The sequence below is a fragment of the Stegodyphus dumicola genome, chromosome 8 (assembly GCF_044657685.1).
Source record: "Stegodyphus dumicola isolate Sdum_Otavi_A_Nest chromosome 8, ASM4465768v1".
In the NCBI taxonomy this organism is placed as follows: Eukaryota; Metazoa; Arthropoda; class Arachnida; order Araneae; family Eresidae; genus Stegodyphus; species Stegodyphus dumicola.
The window spans coordinates 166,111,201-166,126,012 of record NC_140775.1 but is presented as its reverse complement, the minus strand read 5'-3'; the positions used below and the strand labels follow the sequence as shown (position 1 = coordinate 166,126,012).

General features: G+C 34.4%; 1 protein-coding gene across 1 annotated transcript in view; it reads left to right on the top strand.

Moving 5' to 3' along the window:
• The window catches only part of LOC118203098 (annexin A13-like), a 47,524-nt gene extending 34,049 nt beyond the window's left edge, over nucleotides 1-13,475 (top strand). Inside the window, exons 9-11 of the mRNA XM_035375339.2 lie at nucleotides 5,848-5,906; nucleotides 8,898-9,020; nucleotides 10,124-13,475. Coding sequence (XP_035231230.2) covers nucleotides 5,848-5,906; nucleotides 8,898-9,020; nucleotides 10,124-10,183 — 242 coding nt within the window. The 3' untranslated portion in view covers nucleotides 10,184-13,475. The remainder of the gene's footprint in view (nucleotides 1-5,847; nucleotides 5,907-8,897; nucleotides 9,021-10,123) is intronic.
• Nucleotides 13,476-14,812: the final 1,337 nt, after the last annotated feature.

The window sequence follows — 14,812 nt, the reverse complement described above, 5'->3', positions numbered from 1 at the left end:
TAGTTCGGCCCCAGGCTCGAATCCTGCAAACGGGCTGACCGCAATTGCGCGCTTTCAAGACTCCCCCTATGTGTAACGTGTTATACAAGCGAGTTTCCTTTAGAAAGTTCTCCGAGAGGGAATTATTCCCTTCCGTGTAATTCCGGACATTACTCCCTTCCGTGTAATTCCGGACATTACTCCCTTCCGTAAGCAATGAAAACAATTCCTCGTCGCTACTAATCGAATTTTTATAAGCCTCGCAACAGGTTTCTTCTTCTCCGCTATATGATTTACTTAAATATAACTTTTTCTCTTTTTCTATTAGACATTGCAAAAAGTTGGGTCAACAGTTTTAAAACAAAAAATTTCAACTATGTGCCACTGCAAAAAAATATTTGGAAAAGAAGAAATAATTTTCGAATCTAATACCCTTTCTTAGATACTTCATTCTTGAGGAAAGATTTTAAATTGAATGCATGCCTCAACATGTTTCCTTCTAGAGGTTCTAAACTCCTACGATCGGAAACAATTGACACATGGGTATAGCAGGTTCGTGGACTAAAGGAGATTTTCTTACAAACTCGCGCAGCAATCAATGTGTTAAATGAGATGAAATATTTTAGAAAATAAAGAGGAATTATACTTTGCATAAGATCTCTGCTTAATAGTTAAGTTACGAATAACCATTTCTGTTGCACCCGGTTTCTTGTTTTTAAGGAATCTGTAAAACATTATGTTAAGAATTAAATCTGTAAGATTTTACACACTTCATGTAAGATCTGTGATTTGATTTTTTTAACCCATGAAACAAGACCCATTCCTAAATGAAAGAGGTAAGAGAGTCTATGAAATGATCTTATGATAATAAACAAAGTTGATTCGTTTCAAGCTGTAGTAATTAAAATTACGACAAATTTCCATACATGCTGCACTGGTTTTTAAATTGGCTCAGCGTGAAACAGCACATAAAGTAAGATTTAATTGGTTGCTGTAGGTTTGTTGATGTTCTTGAGTCTGTTTTCTTCTACTAATGTATGCTTTTACGAATCTGAATATTCTGAAAATTTATTTTTGAAACATTTCAGTACTCCAGCACTGCGTTTTAATGGAAAACGTGTAGGATTTATCTTACCAATGTTACCGATGTTACCACTTTATGTTACCAATGTTAATTAAGCAATTATTGTGAGCTGAACCTTTACTTTAATTTCTCCTTTCCATAGACATCACCAAAATGGAAATTAGGTTGTTGTTAACCCCAGAGTTGAATGTTTTAAAGATAGAGCTTTTAGCAGCCTCGCACTGATGCTGCATATTACGCCAGCTCTGCCTGTTATTCTGACTTTAGCGTCTTTTTACCGGCGTTTAAAAACAAGCGCCGTTAACCCTTTCCAGCACGCTGCCTGTTAAAGTCGGAGTGTTGATATAAATTTAAAAAAAAGAAAGTAGGCAGTCTAATTAGGCTTAGAGGAGTACACAAGTAAAATTTTGTGATGATAGCACTTATCGTTTTAATTCTGTGGTTGTGCACAAAGTGGGCACACTGATTGAATAGAGCTTCGAAAAGAGTGCTAAAACGAGGATTGTTGTCAATGAACTGACCGATGAAATGCGGAGAAACAAAGAATACAGACTCTCATTTGTCCTAGATTATCGGTGAGCCCGGTCTGGGCACACCTAGGGTTCGCCGTTTGGTTTTAAGCAAAATTTCAAGGTAAAAATTTAAAACTAATATAGAATAAGGAGATTAGCATACAACCAAAAAATAACATAGAAATTTCTTTTCAAACAATTCGTTTTATGCCCTAAAATATCTGGAAGATTTCTTTGAAAAATGAGTCTTAAAAAACTAAACATGGATAAAATATATGGACTGGTCTGTGTTCAGCTGCCATCTACTATAAATAAAGAAGGTTCAGAGTAACCTATAGTAACCTATTAATCCTTTTTCATTCAATTTTTCTGTGCGTACAGAAGGAAATTGGTTAATTATCTTGAGCCAGCTTAAGTAATCTGCTTTTGTGTTGTAGTCTCAGACTATGTTACTTATGCTAGAATTTAACTGTGCCTTGTGTTAATTTAAATACTCACAAGTAGCGAAGCTTCGTCTGTCTCACAAGTAGTGTTTTTTTTTTTTTTTTTTTTTTTTTTTTTTTTTTTTTTTTAATGTGAATCAAATTTTAAAAAATCTGAATTCAGATTTTATATTACATCCAAAGAGGCATTTTTTTCAGTTACACACACATACATGCTTCGAGAGCCGTTTCGAGAGCATTTGGGCTAAAAATATTCAAAAACAGCATATATTTACAGTGACCGATAGACTGCCTCACGCGCTGGAGACAAAAATGTTTTATTTCGTACGGTGTTGCCACTGCTCGCTTTAAAATCTTTTAATCAAAAATTCGTTAAAGTTGACGAAATATGAAATAGATAATAAAACCAATTCCGAATTTCAAATTTAGGCTTCCAGATGCCTATATTCGCAGGAGGATTACGTCATTCAAAATTGGATGGCTCTAGGTACCGTTGTTTTTTTCACAGTGCGAGAAACATACGCACATTCTTGCAGATTCTTTATTATTTAATTTCTTTAATACAGGGCGGTAACATTTGGCGGCAACAATTTTAAAAGTGACTCAGCGCTTTTCTGGGCTGTAAGTCTCGCGTCATTGCAAACGCTCAAATGGCGTTTGCAAACTATAAGACAGAAAAAATGTAAGTTAATTAAATATAAAGTAATAAATATTTAAAAGGTGAATTACCTACGATTTTCTGGAATTAGTAAAACGAGCTGTTAAATTTCTTACAGTTTTATGAAATTAAGTATAAAATAATAATAAGTTTTAGGTAATAAAGTGCAATGCAATAAATACTTATGAGACAAATTTTCTATAATTTTATGAAAATAAGTACAAAGAAATAAACGTTTATTTATAAGGAAAATTTCCAACAATTTTATGAAAATGGTAAAAGAAGCTATCAAGTTTCTCTACAATTTTATGAAAATAAATATAAGAGAGTAAAGTATAACAATAAGGTAAAAAAATGTAAGTATAATTAAAAGAAGATAAATATTAATAACAAATTTTCTATAGTTTTATCAAGAATTAGTAGCTGTTAAATTTCCTACAGTTTTATGCAAACAAGTATAAGGCTTTAGAGCCTCGCTCTTTTAGGTAGTCTACGTCAAGAGTCTCATGGATTTAAGCGAATTTTGGTATGTCTGGTTGATCCCACAAAAAGTTAAGAAGGGTGTAAAAAACCCATTTATTTATAACTCAAATAACTGAACAGAAGACACTTATTGAGCTTACAAAACCAGCCAGTATTTATGGTGTAACTCAAAAGATAAAATTTCAAATTAAAGCTTAGGCTAGCCAAAGGCTGCCCAAAAATAATTAACACATAAGTTGCATGAGAAGCACTATTGATAAAAATATAGCAACCGCGAAGACAGAATGCTATCGTTGAAATTCAAGATGAGGAACATAAAATAACTGGTTAATTTAAATAAATACCTTGCAAGGTAATAAAGAATTAAGTATAACATAATAAATATTTATAAGATAAATTTCCCATGACTTTGGGAAAATAAGTATAAGGTAATAAAATATAAATCCAAGGTAATAAATATTTGTAAGGTAAATTTTCTACAATATTAATTTAAAAGCAAACGAAGCTGTTATCATCACTTAGTAGCTTCTACCTGTAGGACTCATATTGTTTAGTTATAAAAGGGAAATGTAGAAGATTATTATCCAATAAATAAATTATTCAACATATTTTGTCTTTTTGTTACGTCTTGGAGCAAAAACACTTTTACTTTACACCTGACTGCACTGGCTCCGACATAGCAATGTGAATACTCTACATCTAAAATTTTAAACACCATTCCAGAATTTTAAATGTTTATTTAATAGAATTCTATTCATATATTTGCAGTTATACACTATAAACACAATAACAAAAATTTAAACTTATCTGCACCAGCGTGAATAAGAATGCATAATATTCTGAACTCGACGCAACTTTAGGAGGTAAAATACCGCAAATACAAACACATGGGTTTTATCCTTTCCAACGCAGCTAATTCTCTAAATATATTTTACTAATATTCGCAGCGGGGCAGCGGATTCCATTTCATTCACCCAAAACTCATGTCCTTGGTTTTAAGAGTCTACCGTATCTAGATCTGTTTTCAGTTGCCAGAGTTAGCACAGGATCACTGGTAGTTGAAACTTCTAGTGGGTACAGTTTTTTTGATTGGTCTTACCAAATATCCACTGCTTGTTTTTACCTGTACCACTCTGGTAGCCCCATCTCTACTACTGAATATTTTTACAATTTTGCCCATTGGCCACATTACACGTATTTTATTGTCTAGTTCTATAAGGACTACGTCCCCCACCTTTAGGTTTTGACATGAAGCGCTTGCCTTCTGCACCAGTTGAGCCAGATATTCCTTGCGGAAGCGACTTCTCAGTTCTTGTCTCAACGTATTGCAGTAATTTACACGCACATTCAGTTTCTGGGAATCGATGTAATCCAGATCTGGTACCCCCACTTGTTTTATGTCTTGCAAAAACAGGGAAGGTGTCAGAGGTACGAGCTCTTCCGAATCATCATAGATGTACGTTAAAGGACGGTTGTTTAATGTGGATTCAACATCACACAGGATGGTCAGTAACTCCTCGAAATTCACCGACGATCTCCCTAGAATTCGCACGAGAAGAGTCTTGGTGGAAGGAACTAAGCGCTTCCACCATCCCCCCCACCACGCAGCCGTAGGGATGGTGAATTTCCATTTTATTGGAAAACACTCGTTTTCTGTGATTTTTCTCCAGTCCAGGCATCTCAGAGGATTGTCTGCTCCGGTAAAATTGGTTCCGTTATCTGAGTACACTGTCGCAGGACGGCCTCGTCTGGCAATGAACCGTCTCAGAGCCTGTAGAAACGTTTCGATACTCAGAGGGGTGATAGGCTCCAGGTGAATTGCCCGGTATACGGCGCAGGTGAACAAGACGATCCAAGCTTTAGTCTTTGGTCTCAGAAGTAAAGGTCCACAAAGATCGACTGTTGTTTCAAAGACTGCCGAATCTCTTATTCTGTCAAGGGGTATCTAGATCGGAGTGGTAGATAAAGCCTTAGCGGTAAATCTCCTACATACTACACATCGACTTACGCAAGATCTTATATTACGTTTCGACGAAATGATCCAGTATCGCTCTCTTAACTTAGCAGCTAATTTTTGCACTCCCGCATGACAGTTCTTTTCATGATACTCTCTTATGAGGCATTCAGTTAAATAATGCTTGGACGGAAGCAACAGGGGATAAAGGAAGCAGAATTCATCATCACGTTCAATGATTTTAGTTTTAACTCTGAGGACTCCGTCGTTGTCTCTCAGTACCAATAATCCATGGACGGAATCTCCTTTCTCTTGAAAGTGCTTCCTTTGCTCTAAACTTCACAAAAATGTTTCGGCGTTGGTTTTTTCTTCTACTGTTAAGGTATCCGAAGAATATTCCGATGATCTGGAAACAGAGGTCATAGGCTGCGAAGAATATTCGGATGCGTTTATCACGCTTAATCGTCGGGTGAAAGAGAATATAGATAATACGGTTGACCGTAGTGTTAATACGAGTTCTAACACAGATAGTAGCATATAAGTGCTTCTAATGAAAAACGGTACAAGTTGCCGAAAATTCAAATTAAAAAATTTGGTGGATAATTATTAGGTTACCTTAAAGATCAAGCTTTAGCCATAAGTATAGCATATTTAATCCTTTGTGTGATTTATTGATAGCATATTATGTAACTACAGTTAATTTCAATTTAATAAATGTTCTTTTCCTTGTACAGTTCGATGTGTAGAAAATACTCCTGCGTATTTTGCAAGAAAACTGTATCGTGCTTTGAAAGTAAGATAATACTTTTTCTCTTATATGTGTGTGTGTGTAAAAAATTAAATATTTGAAAGTGTTTTTGTCGTGTTCTTCTGATTATTTTGAATGTTGTTTTCCTTGCATATTCTTTCCGAAAACATTTTCTGTCTTAATTTTAGCATTAAATTTTGTGATCTTATGCCTTTCTGCCTTCATTTATTTATCAATATTATTTATTTTTCATTCGTCATCTGGGTTAGGTACACAATTTTTGCTTGCTAATAAAAAAAACATTTATACTGAATTAAAGTTTTGATTTAAAGAAATCCATGTACTGAATGAATCATTTGTACATTTTCTATTTAATGTCATTGTATGATTTTCCCAGAAATGGAACAGGTTCCCTTGGAGTAACTCTTTCATCAACTTTGAGTTTATGAAATTTGCTGATTTTTCTGAGCGAAATTAAATCGCAGTGTACCTCGGGCAAGAAACAACAGCGCAAAAAATCAAAACATCTCGTGGAAAGTGACAACGAATGCGGGACGTTTCGGTATGGGGTGCGAACAGTTATGAAGTACCAAAATTTCTTTCATCGTTGTCGTTTCTACTGAGAGGATCTTGATCAGCTCCATGAATTCATCATGAACAAGGGGTAATAAGCACCTGTCATTCGCTGTATCTTGGCCACCATATAAACAACAGTTCAATTTTTGCTCAGCTGCATCACAATTTCGATGGAGAATTTTTCTGAGAAAGGTTCCTGTTGGGAGGTTGATGGGTACCCATTAACCTCCCAACAAGACTTTTGGCAGTAGTATTTTAAATGCCTAGATGTTTCATAGACATTGTACATTAACACACATCCATGTCTTCTCAGATATTTGAACCTCAGCTAGTTCCCTAATCACCATGCCAACATGGCAGTTTTCTTTTCTGATATAGTGTATGTAGGGTTTCAGTCTTGATTCTCCTATTTCTACATAAATTGTTGTTGTATTAAGCAATAATCTCTCGCCAGCAAACCCACTCAACACTACATAAGACAATACTATTGAATAACCTTTTCCAGGAAACGTCTGTTCTGCAATAACATATCCAGGCATCTTTAATGACATTAAAGGACTTTTTGAAATACACATTTGTAACGTAAAAGTATAAAATATCTGAATCTTAAATTTTATTCATTTTGTACCTTACGTTCAGTCAGGCTGCTGCACCAGTCCACCAGTAGTTGTTAAAGCACAAAACTTTATTCCTACAGTATATTCACAAATTATATACATCGCAGCAATTCTTACAGTTAAAGTTTATAGTCGTTTCGTTTTGTTTTCAGTTCTAAACTAAAATACAAATAAACTAAAAACATCTACATCGTTCGAGTACTGTTAATCAACGTCCTCGTGTCTTGTAATTTCGTAATGTAGTATTGCCACCGGACAAAAACAGACATTTTGTCGAAAGATGTCGTAATAAGTGATCACTCAAACTTTTCTACATATAAGGGTGGTGCAGATAAAAGTGGCTCGGAGAACAGAGTTCCAGGTTAGAAAAAAACACAGCAAAGGAAAGCAAATAAAAGTGCCCTAGACGAGTGGATACGATTGAACATGAATATGTGCATATAATCACACAACGTAACGCGCACACCAACTTATCCAAACCAGTTCAGAGCTTAGTGTGGGCTGTTTCAGTGTGTGTTGAGCAGTGTAAAAATGAAGATGATACGCACAGTGCAGCAAAGGGTGATTGTTGTTGAAAATTACGTTACAACAAAGTCAGAGAAACAGTGTGGTAAATTGTTTGCTCATACGTTTGATGGTGTGAAAGTGCCATCAAAGAATGCCATGCATTGATTAGTCGTAAAATGGCGTCAGACAGGATCTGTTTTGAACAAGTAAAAAAACATTCCAAAATGTGTTCAAACACCCAAAAAAATGTGGCTGCGGTTCAGCAGAAAATGCTTCAGAGTCCTACCAAATCAACCCGATGCCTATCCTAAGAGACCAACATATTACGTCGATCTTGTGGACGAATACTCCATCTGGACCTGAAAAGGCATTCCTACAGAGTGTGTGTTGTTCACGTATTAAAACCAGCAGATGCTCCTCAGCGCCTCCAGTTTTGTGAGTGGTTGTTCACTGAGATAACAATGAATGGCTTGGAGATGGATCTTTTCTTTATTTTTGATGAAGCATTGTTTCACCTGAGTGGTTATGTCAACTCACAGAATCATAGGTTCTGGACAGCGGAGAATCCGCATACCTTCCACCATTCACCATTGCATGATCAGAAGGTTGGGAGTTTGGTGTGTAGTGTCTGCCAGCCGCGTTATTGATCCCATCTTCTTTCATCAAATACTGAATTCGGAGCGTTGCATTTCCACCATTTATAATCAATTTGTGGCAGCATTAACTGAGGAACCTACAGTTTCTTCCAACAGGATGGAGCAACTACCCATACAGCCGACCGCACCTTGGAACACGTTTACACACTCTTCACTGCTGACAGAGTTGTTAGCAGAGGTCAGTCTAGTCTCGGCTCTAGCTAGCCACCAGGTCACCTGATCTCTCAGTGAGTACTTACTTTTTGTGGAGAACCCTCAAGTCTAAGGTGTATCGCAACATCCGTCATAGTCTTCAAGAACTGCAGCAGACCATTTTGGATGAGTTTGCAGCAATTCCTTCAGTCCAACTTCGAACTGGCTTCAGCAACTTGGTAACCAGGGCCCAAAAGTGCCAAGAGATGAGTGGTGGTCAATTTCAACATCTGCTACGGTCAGTTTAGTACTGTATTTACTTTCCTTTGTTACCTGAACTCTTTTCTTCGAACCACTTTTATTTACCCCACCCTGTATTATATATATATTATTTTTACTCATTCTCAATGCTTAAATTTATTTGAAAATAAAGCATTATGTTGTTTTGCTGATTAAGGTAAAAGTTGCAATTTTTTGTTTGAAGAGATTACCAAGTAAAACTTTGCATTTTTGAATTCATTCTAAGACATTGTTTCTTTTAATTTTAGGGTGCAAATCGAGATGACAAAGCTTTAATGAGAATCGTTGTGAGTAGATGTGAGATAGACATGGTCTTTATCAAATCTGAATATCAGAAAAGATTTAAAGAAACCTTAGAAGATTCTATAAGAGTAAGTGTTACACTTATTGTCATAGTTGTTGCTATTCTGATAATTTTCTAAAATAATTTACGTATGAAAGCATTCACAGAATTTTCAGGCTTTTTTAAACGTCCTTTTTTTTTTTGCAAAAAAAGTAAGCATTATTTTTTAAACTACTTTTCCCATTTTTGTAATTGTTGTAAATGAAAGATTTTAGGAAGGAGAAATATTTCATTTAAAATTTGCTTTGAAAACAGCACAAACTTTGCAAAAGTAATTAAAAGTTATCCAAAGCTGCTTTTTAAAACAGCCAAAGTTTCGTTTTTAAACTGTGTCGGAAAATAGATATGAACATAAAAAAACCTAGAAACTCTGAATACTTTAAATATAATATTACATACATAATATTTAATATTGCATTAAAATTCATCATTATATGATGAAAGATAATAAACCATTTAAACAGTTACATCTTTATTATTTTCGAAATTTTACTTTTTATGTGGTTGAAATCCATTAATGTGAATCAAGCTTACAGTTTAATACTAAAAGTAAATCAGTTTACATATCTTCTAGTTTTGCATTTGTTTTATTTGTTTTTGCTCTTGCTATATCTATTTTGTACAAAAAACGGTTATATTTTAGAATCATTTTTTTCAGTAGAGTAAGAGTTTCAGTAGAGTAATTAGTAAGAGTATTTCTCAGAAATTATTTTCCCTTGTGAGAAAAAAATTATTATATATGCTTGAAAAGTTCATTTGCATTCAGAAATGTATAAAAAAGAAAAACTGAAACATAAAATGTATTTTAAATTTCAGAAATCTTTAAAAAAACTGCTTTCCATGTTTTTTAAGGGTACATTTCTTTATCTATACAGCACCTGGCAATATTTTAGGTTCAAACTTAAATTAAGGCTTTTTTGTAACCATAAATAAATATATTTAGTAGTCTCAGCTGGATTAAATGTAAAGAAAAAATAATAATTACTATTATAATTGAGCCAAAGTTTTCTTTCTTATGTTTTTAGAAACACTGGTCACTTGTAACTCTTTCAGTGTAATTCCTAATTTCTTACGAATTTTCTTAGATTTTTTTTTATCTCATTTGCTCTAATAATTCTTTTCTTCTTAAAGGGTGAAGAACCTGAAAGTTTTGAGAAGCTTTTGGTTGCTTTAGTTACCTTGGACAAATAAATGCCACTAACTTTGTCACAGCTTTCTGTTCAGCAACTAACCCTGACCCTGTTCTTCCAAATGGCAAAACTGCTTACGTTCTTGCATACTTTTCTTGTCTTTAGTTCCTGCTGTCTTAGTTCCTGTCCTAAGCAATAGTCAGACTGGGTTAATTTGCTCTAGTAGACTCATTATGAAGCATATTAGTGTTAATTAAATTATTTGTTGTAATCGGCAAAGGTCGCACATGAAATGTTGGATTTGATATTGGAACTTCAGACAATGGTAATTCTGCTACAGAGGCTGTTCACACATTTTATAGACGATGTATATTGTATTCACAAAACTAAATTACATAAAATTCTTATGTTTTAAATGTTCTATTTGACATCCCTTATTCTGAACTATCTTTCGACACCGCAATTTCCAGGATAATAATGCCTTTTGAAGTGGCAGAAGAGGTGTTCTATCCCATTCCTCCCGAACAGCTTTTCAGAGTCCTGTTAGGGTTTTGGGACAACGTTTGGATAATGCAGTTTTTAAAAGTCCGAAAGCACAAAACTCCATAAGTGACACATCGGGAAATTTAGTAGGGATATCAGTGAAGTGTATTGCATTGATACCAGTTTTTTGTTCCATTTCTTTAGGAAATTTACAGTGTATTTTGATGTGTAACTGCTAGCTTTGTCCTGATGGAGTCTCACAGATTGATGGCACTATGGGTAAAGCGATGGTATTTCATTCAGAAAAATTGGCGATAAAATATGTTCCTGATAGTATTTGGAGTTAATCTTGACACTTTTTTGCACTCTCTTTATTTTTAACTTTCCATTATAAGAAAAACCAGCAACAATCATGAATCCCTTAGAAAAACTTTCTTTTGATTCTTTGAACCATGAACTTAAAATTTTGTCTCCCCTTTTGTGATAATAAATGGCTCTTTTTTTGTTACAATCATTTAAATATACCCATGCTTCATTTATTGTGACAATTGTTTTCCATTTTTCTTTGGATAAGTGTTTCTCATATAGAATTCTGCAGCGTGTCCTGCGTTGAGCGGTATGCTTTGGAAGAAGACGATGCACATTGCATTTTTTCGCTTTTTTTAAGATTTAAATCAACGTTTTTCATTTTGTTTAAAGTAGACACCGAGCATTTTAATGATTTTGCAACTGTCCTTTGACTAGGGGGATTTTCTTTTAACATTAAGTAACATACCTTTGCAATAGTCGAAGATGTCCGTTTTTTCCTTGGATACTTGTTTGGAATTTTGTCCCACTTGAGGCTCCAATTTGACTTTTTTTTCCCCTTTCTTGTTGATGATATTACCTATCGACGCTTTAGATATCACAAAACCATGACTCTCACATCGTTTTTGGATAACGGAGTATGCATATTTCTCTTCGGAAAGAGCGTAAATGTAGCCTTCGAACCACTGCTTTGTTAAATTCGCCATTTTGAATAAAAACAAAACTTTCAAGCCGCAGACGATAATTTTGACTTTTAAAAACATAGTACAATTGCAATTACTTCTTTTGCAGCAAACGATTTTTTATTACCGCTTACCAAAATCGTCTAAAAAATGTTCGAACAGCCTCTGTAAACTCACTTTCATTAATCGAAATAGGCACCATTAGATGCAATATACGTTTTTTAGCAAGATGAAGTGTATTTGCTAGTTGGTAAAACTCCAGTTAACTTAAGAAATTCCTCGAAGACATTTTTGAGAACTCCATCATTGTCGCGCCCTTTCTCTATCAAAAAGTAATTTAAGTATTTCCGAAAGCAGAAGTCAGTGGACAGTGAGGTCCGATAAATATATTCTACGTGAAGGTGTTTCCAGTACAAGCTGTTTGTTTTTTATGCATGTTGTCATGAAGTAGTGTGTTGGCCAGAGGGAAGCTTTGTTGGCCAGCTACCATGCTTCGTACACAATTTTGGAAGCACACCGTCCAGTTGCGTCCAGTGCTTCTTAACATTAATATTTTATCGCATTTTGCGATAAAGTTCCACTTGTTCACCATCAATGTAGTTAGTATCGTCCTTCTCAAATGAAGTTTTTAAGTTTGGGTTTGGTATCTGAAGCCTTATTTCATCTAGCTATTGAATAGGTCAGAGATGAATATTTTATAAGATCCCTTTTTTGTCACATATCACTAACTCAAAACACTCTGTTAATGTTCGTGGCTGCATCTTTTGCACTGTAAACAAGTTATAAAGAAAAGGTAATCAATTTATCAATAATCGTTTAATCATATTGCAATCTAGAACTCAAAGTATTCCATAACATATGCACGGATTTATAAACATTAATTTTTAAGACACTGGCACTAGTTAGTTGTGTTTTATAAAATGAAAATCATATAATCCTCAAAATCCTGGCATTTCATGTGCAACAACTTGATAATATACCGATCAAATTAAATTAATCGCTAATGCTGCTTTTTGTCCAAAGTAAGCTAAAGCTAAAATATCGATGTCTTCTGCATTAGCCTGCGAGAATAGCGCCAACTGTGTAGTTTCTCTAAATATTTGTAAATAATTGTATATGTAATTCTAAATTTGTTCTTATTTTTATGAACCAGAACTTCTTGTTTGAATCTTCTTCTTTAGAACAGTTGTTTCTATTTATTTTTTTAGTACAAGGTAATAATATTATAGAAAATGTTTTTCTACTGTTACTGATTTAATGCCTTACTAAATGTAATGCCTATTTGTTGTATTTAAATTATATATAGAGGAAGTAGAAGTATAAAATTTGAACATACAGGATAGCTAGTTTGATTGTGAACATGTTGAAAAGTGTTTTATTATACTGCCTTCTACTTATGTTAAAATATTCATGAAGAGTGTTTGCCACTTAGTACCGTATATACTTGTTGTGATGTTCCTCTTCCAACTGTATATTGTTGTTTCTTGTTAACTTAATATGTAATAAATAATATGTTACTAGTTTAATAAATTATCAGTAAGGAGCTGAATAAATAACTAATAAATAAAAAAACCTTTACCAATAATAAACTGAAATATTTTCAAAAGAAAGTTACTTAAGCTGTATTTCTCTTAACAAAATCAAATGGTATATTAATGTCAAAAGTAAAACCAGTATTAAAAAAACAGTCCATATTAAAAAAACAGTCTGGTCTTTAGAAAAAGATGAATTGGTCAAAAATATTATAGAGAAAAATACAATCTGCTGCTTTCTTGCATAACTGGAAAGCTTACTTTGTAAAATGTTCTGGAAAATAAACTGTTCTGTGTTAAATGTACTAATTGTAAATTTGTTGTTCTTAATAAAATACATGACTTCAAATGGAAATAATTTTTTTTATAAACCTATGTGGGAAAAAATTGAAAGTTTTCATATTAATTCTTAGATGAGAAATATGAAATCATGTTTTCATAACGTTCTAGTGAACTATAATTTGATTTGTGTCGAAATTTTTTGTCTTTGCCTTAGAATATCTGCACGTGACATTACAGGCAAGGATTTGTTTGCAGCATAAGGTAAATAACACATTTTTATAGCTTGCAACTCAGAAATTATTAGACCTGGAATTATAAAATTATGAAATAAGTAGTTGGGAAGTAGGTTAGATTGTGAATGGGTAAATAACGTTTTATTTCGACAAGTAAAATCCAAGTTCGTACCTGAAGACTACCATAATTACCACTGCATTTAACATATTCGGAAGTTTTACTATCATATGATATACCTAATAAAGGGCAGTAGTAGTAGTAGTAACGGAACACGTGGTCACCATTCCTCTATTATTACGGTTAATGGGTTCTGCCCATGTCCGCCCTTGTCTAGTATTTATTAATAATTCTAAAATTTTTACATTGCCATATATTGTGGCTGACTTACAAATAAAGTCTATACGATAATTGTATTCACATTATTATAATAACTTGATAAATTTTTGTTGGAGTATTTTCACTAATGAATTTTTTTCTTTTGTAATTTCTCTTTATTTTTAAGCGGTCTATATTATATATTTAAGCCTAATATATGGTGGGGGCACAGCAACTTGCTCATTTGAAATAGGCGCCCTTACGTGAAGGTTGCTCCAAGGAGTGTGGGGATAGGCACATTCGAGAGGTTGGACCGTGAAGTCTTAGCTCCGCTTTAGCCTCATGGAGTGGACGAAAGCAAAGCTCGCGTTCGCTGTGGAGGCATACGTTTCGAACGGTATTACACTTTTTGAACGCAAAACCTTTACCAATAATAAACTGAATTCAGTACCCATTTCAGTATCGCCCCCGTGGTCGTGTTCCTGGTCGGCAGTCGATTGTTGGATGGGTAACCAACTTCAGGGAACATTGACTTTCACGAACAGCCAGATCACCCCAAACCATTGGCAAGGTAAAGCTTTCTGTGCTGCGATCCCCTCAGCGCTCTGCCCGCAAACATGCATTTGTTGTTCTGTCGTCTGTTCGTTCTGTGAATCCTTCCAGTTCATCCCTACGCATTGGCTGTGATGCAGGAAATTAATACATGCTGTTTTGCTGCTCGAGAAAATGCCTGTGAAGCATTTCTTGGCATGCCTTATGGGGCACTTATTTCCTTCAGTGATGCGGTCCACTCCATCTTTCGGGATCCGTAAATAAGTTGAACATGGCTATTAGATCCCTGATAACTCTATATTC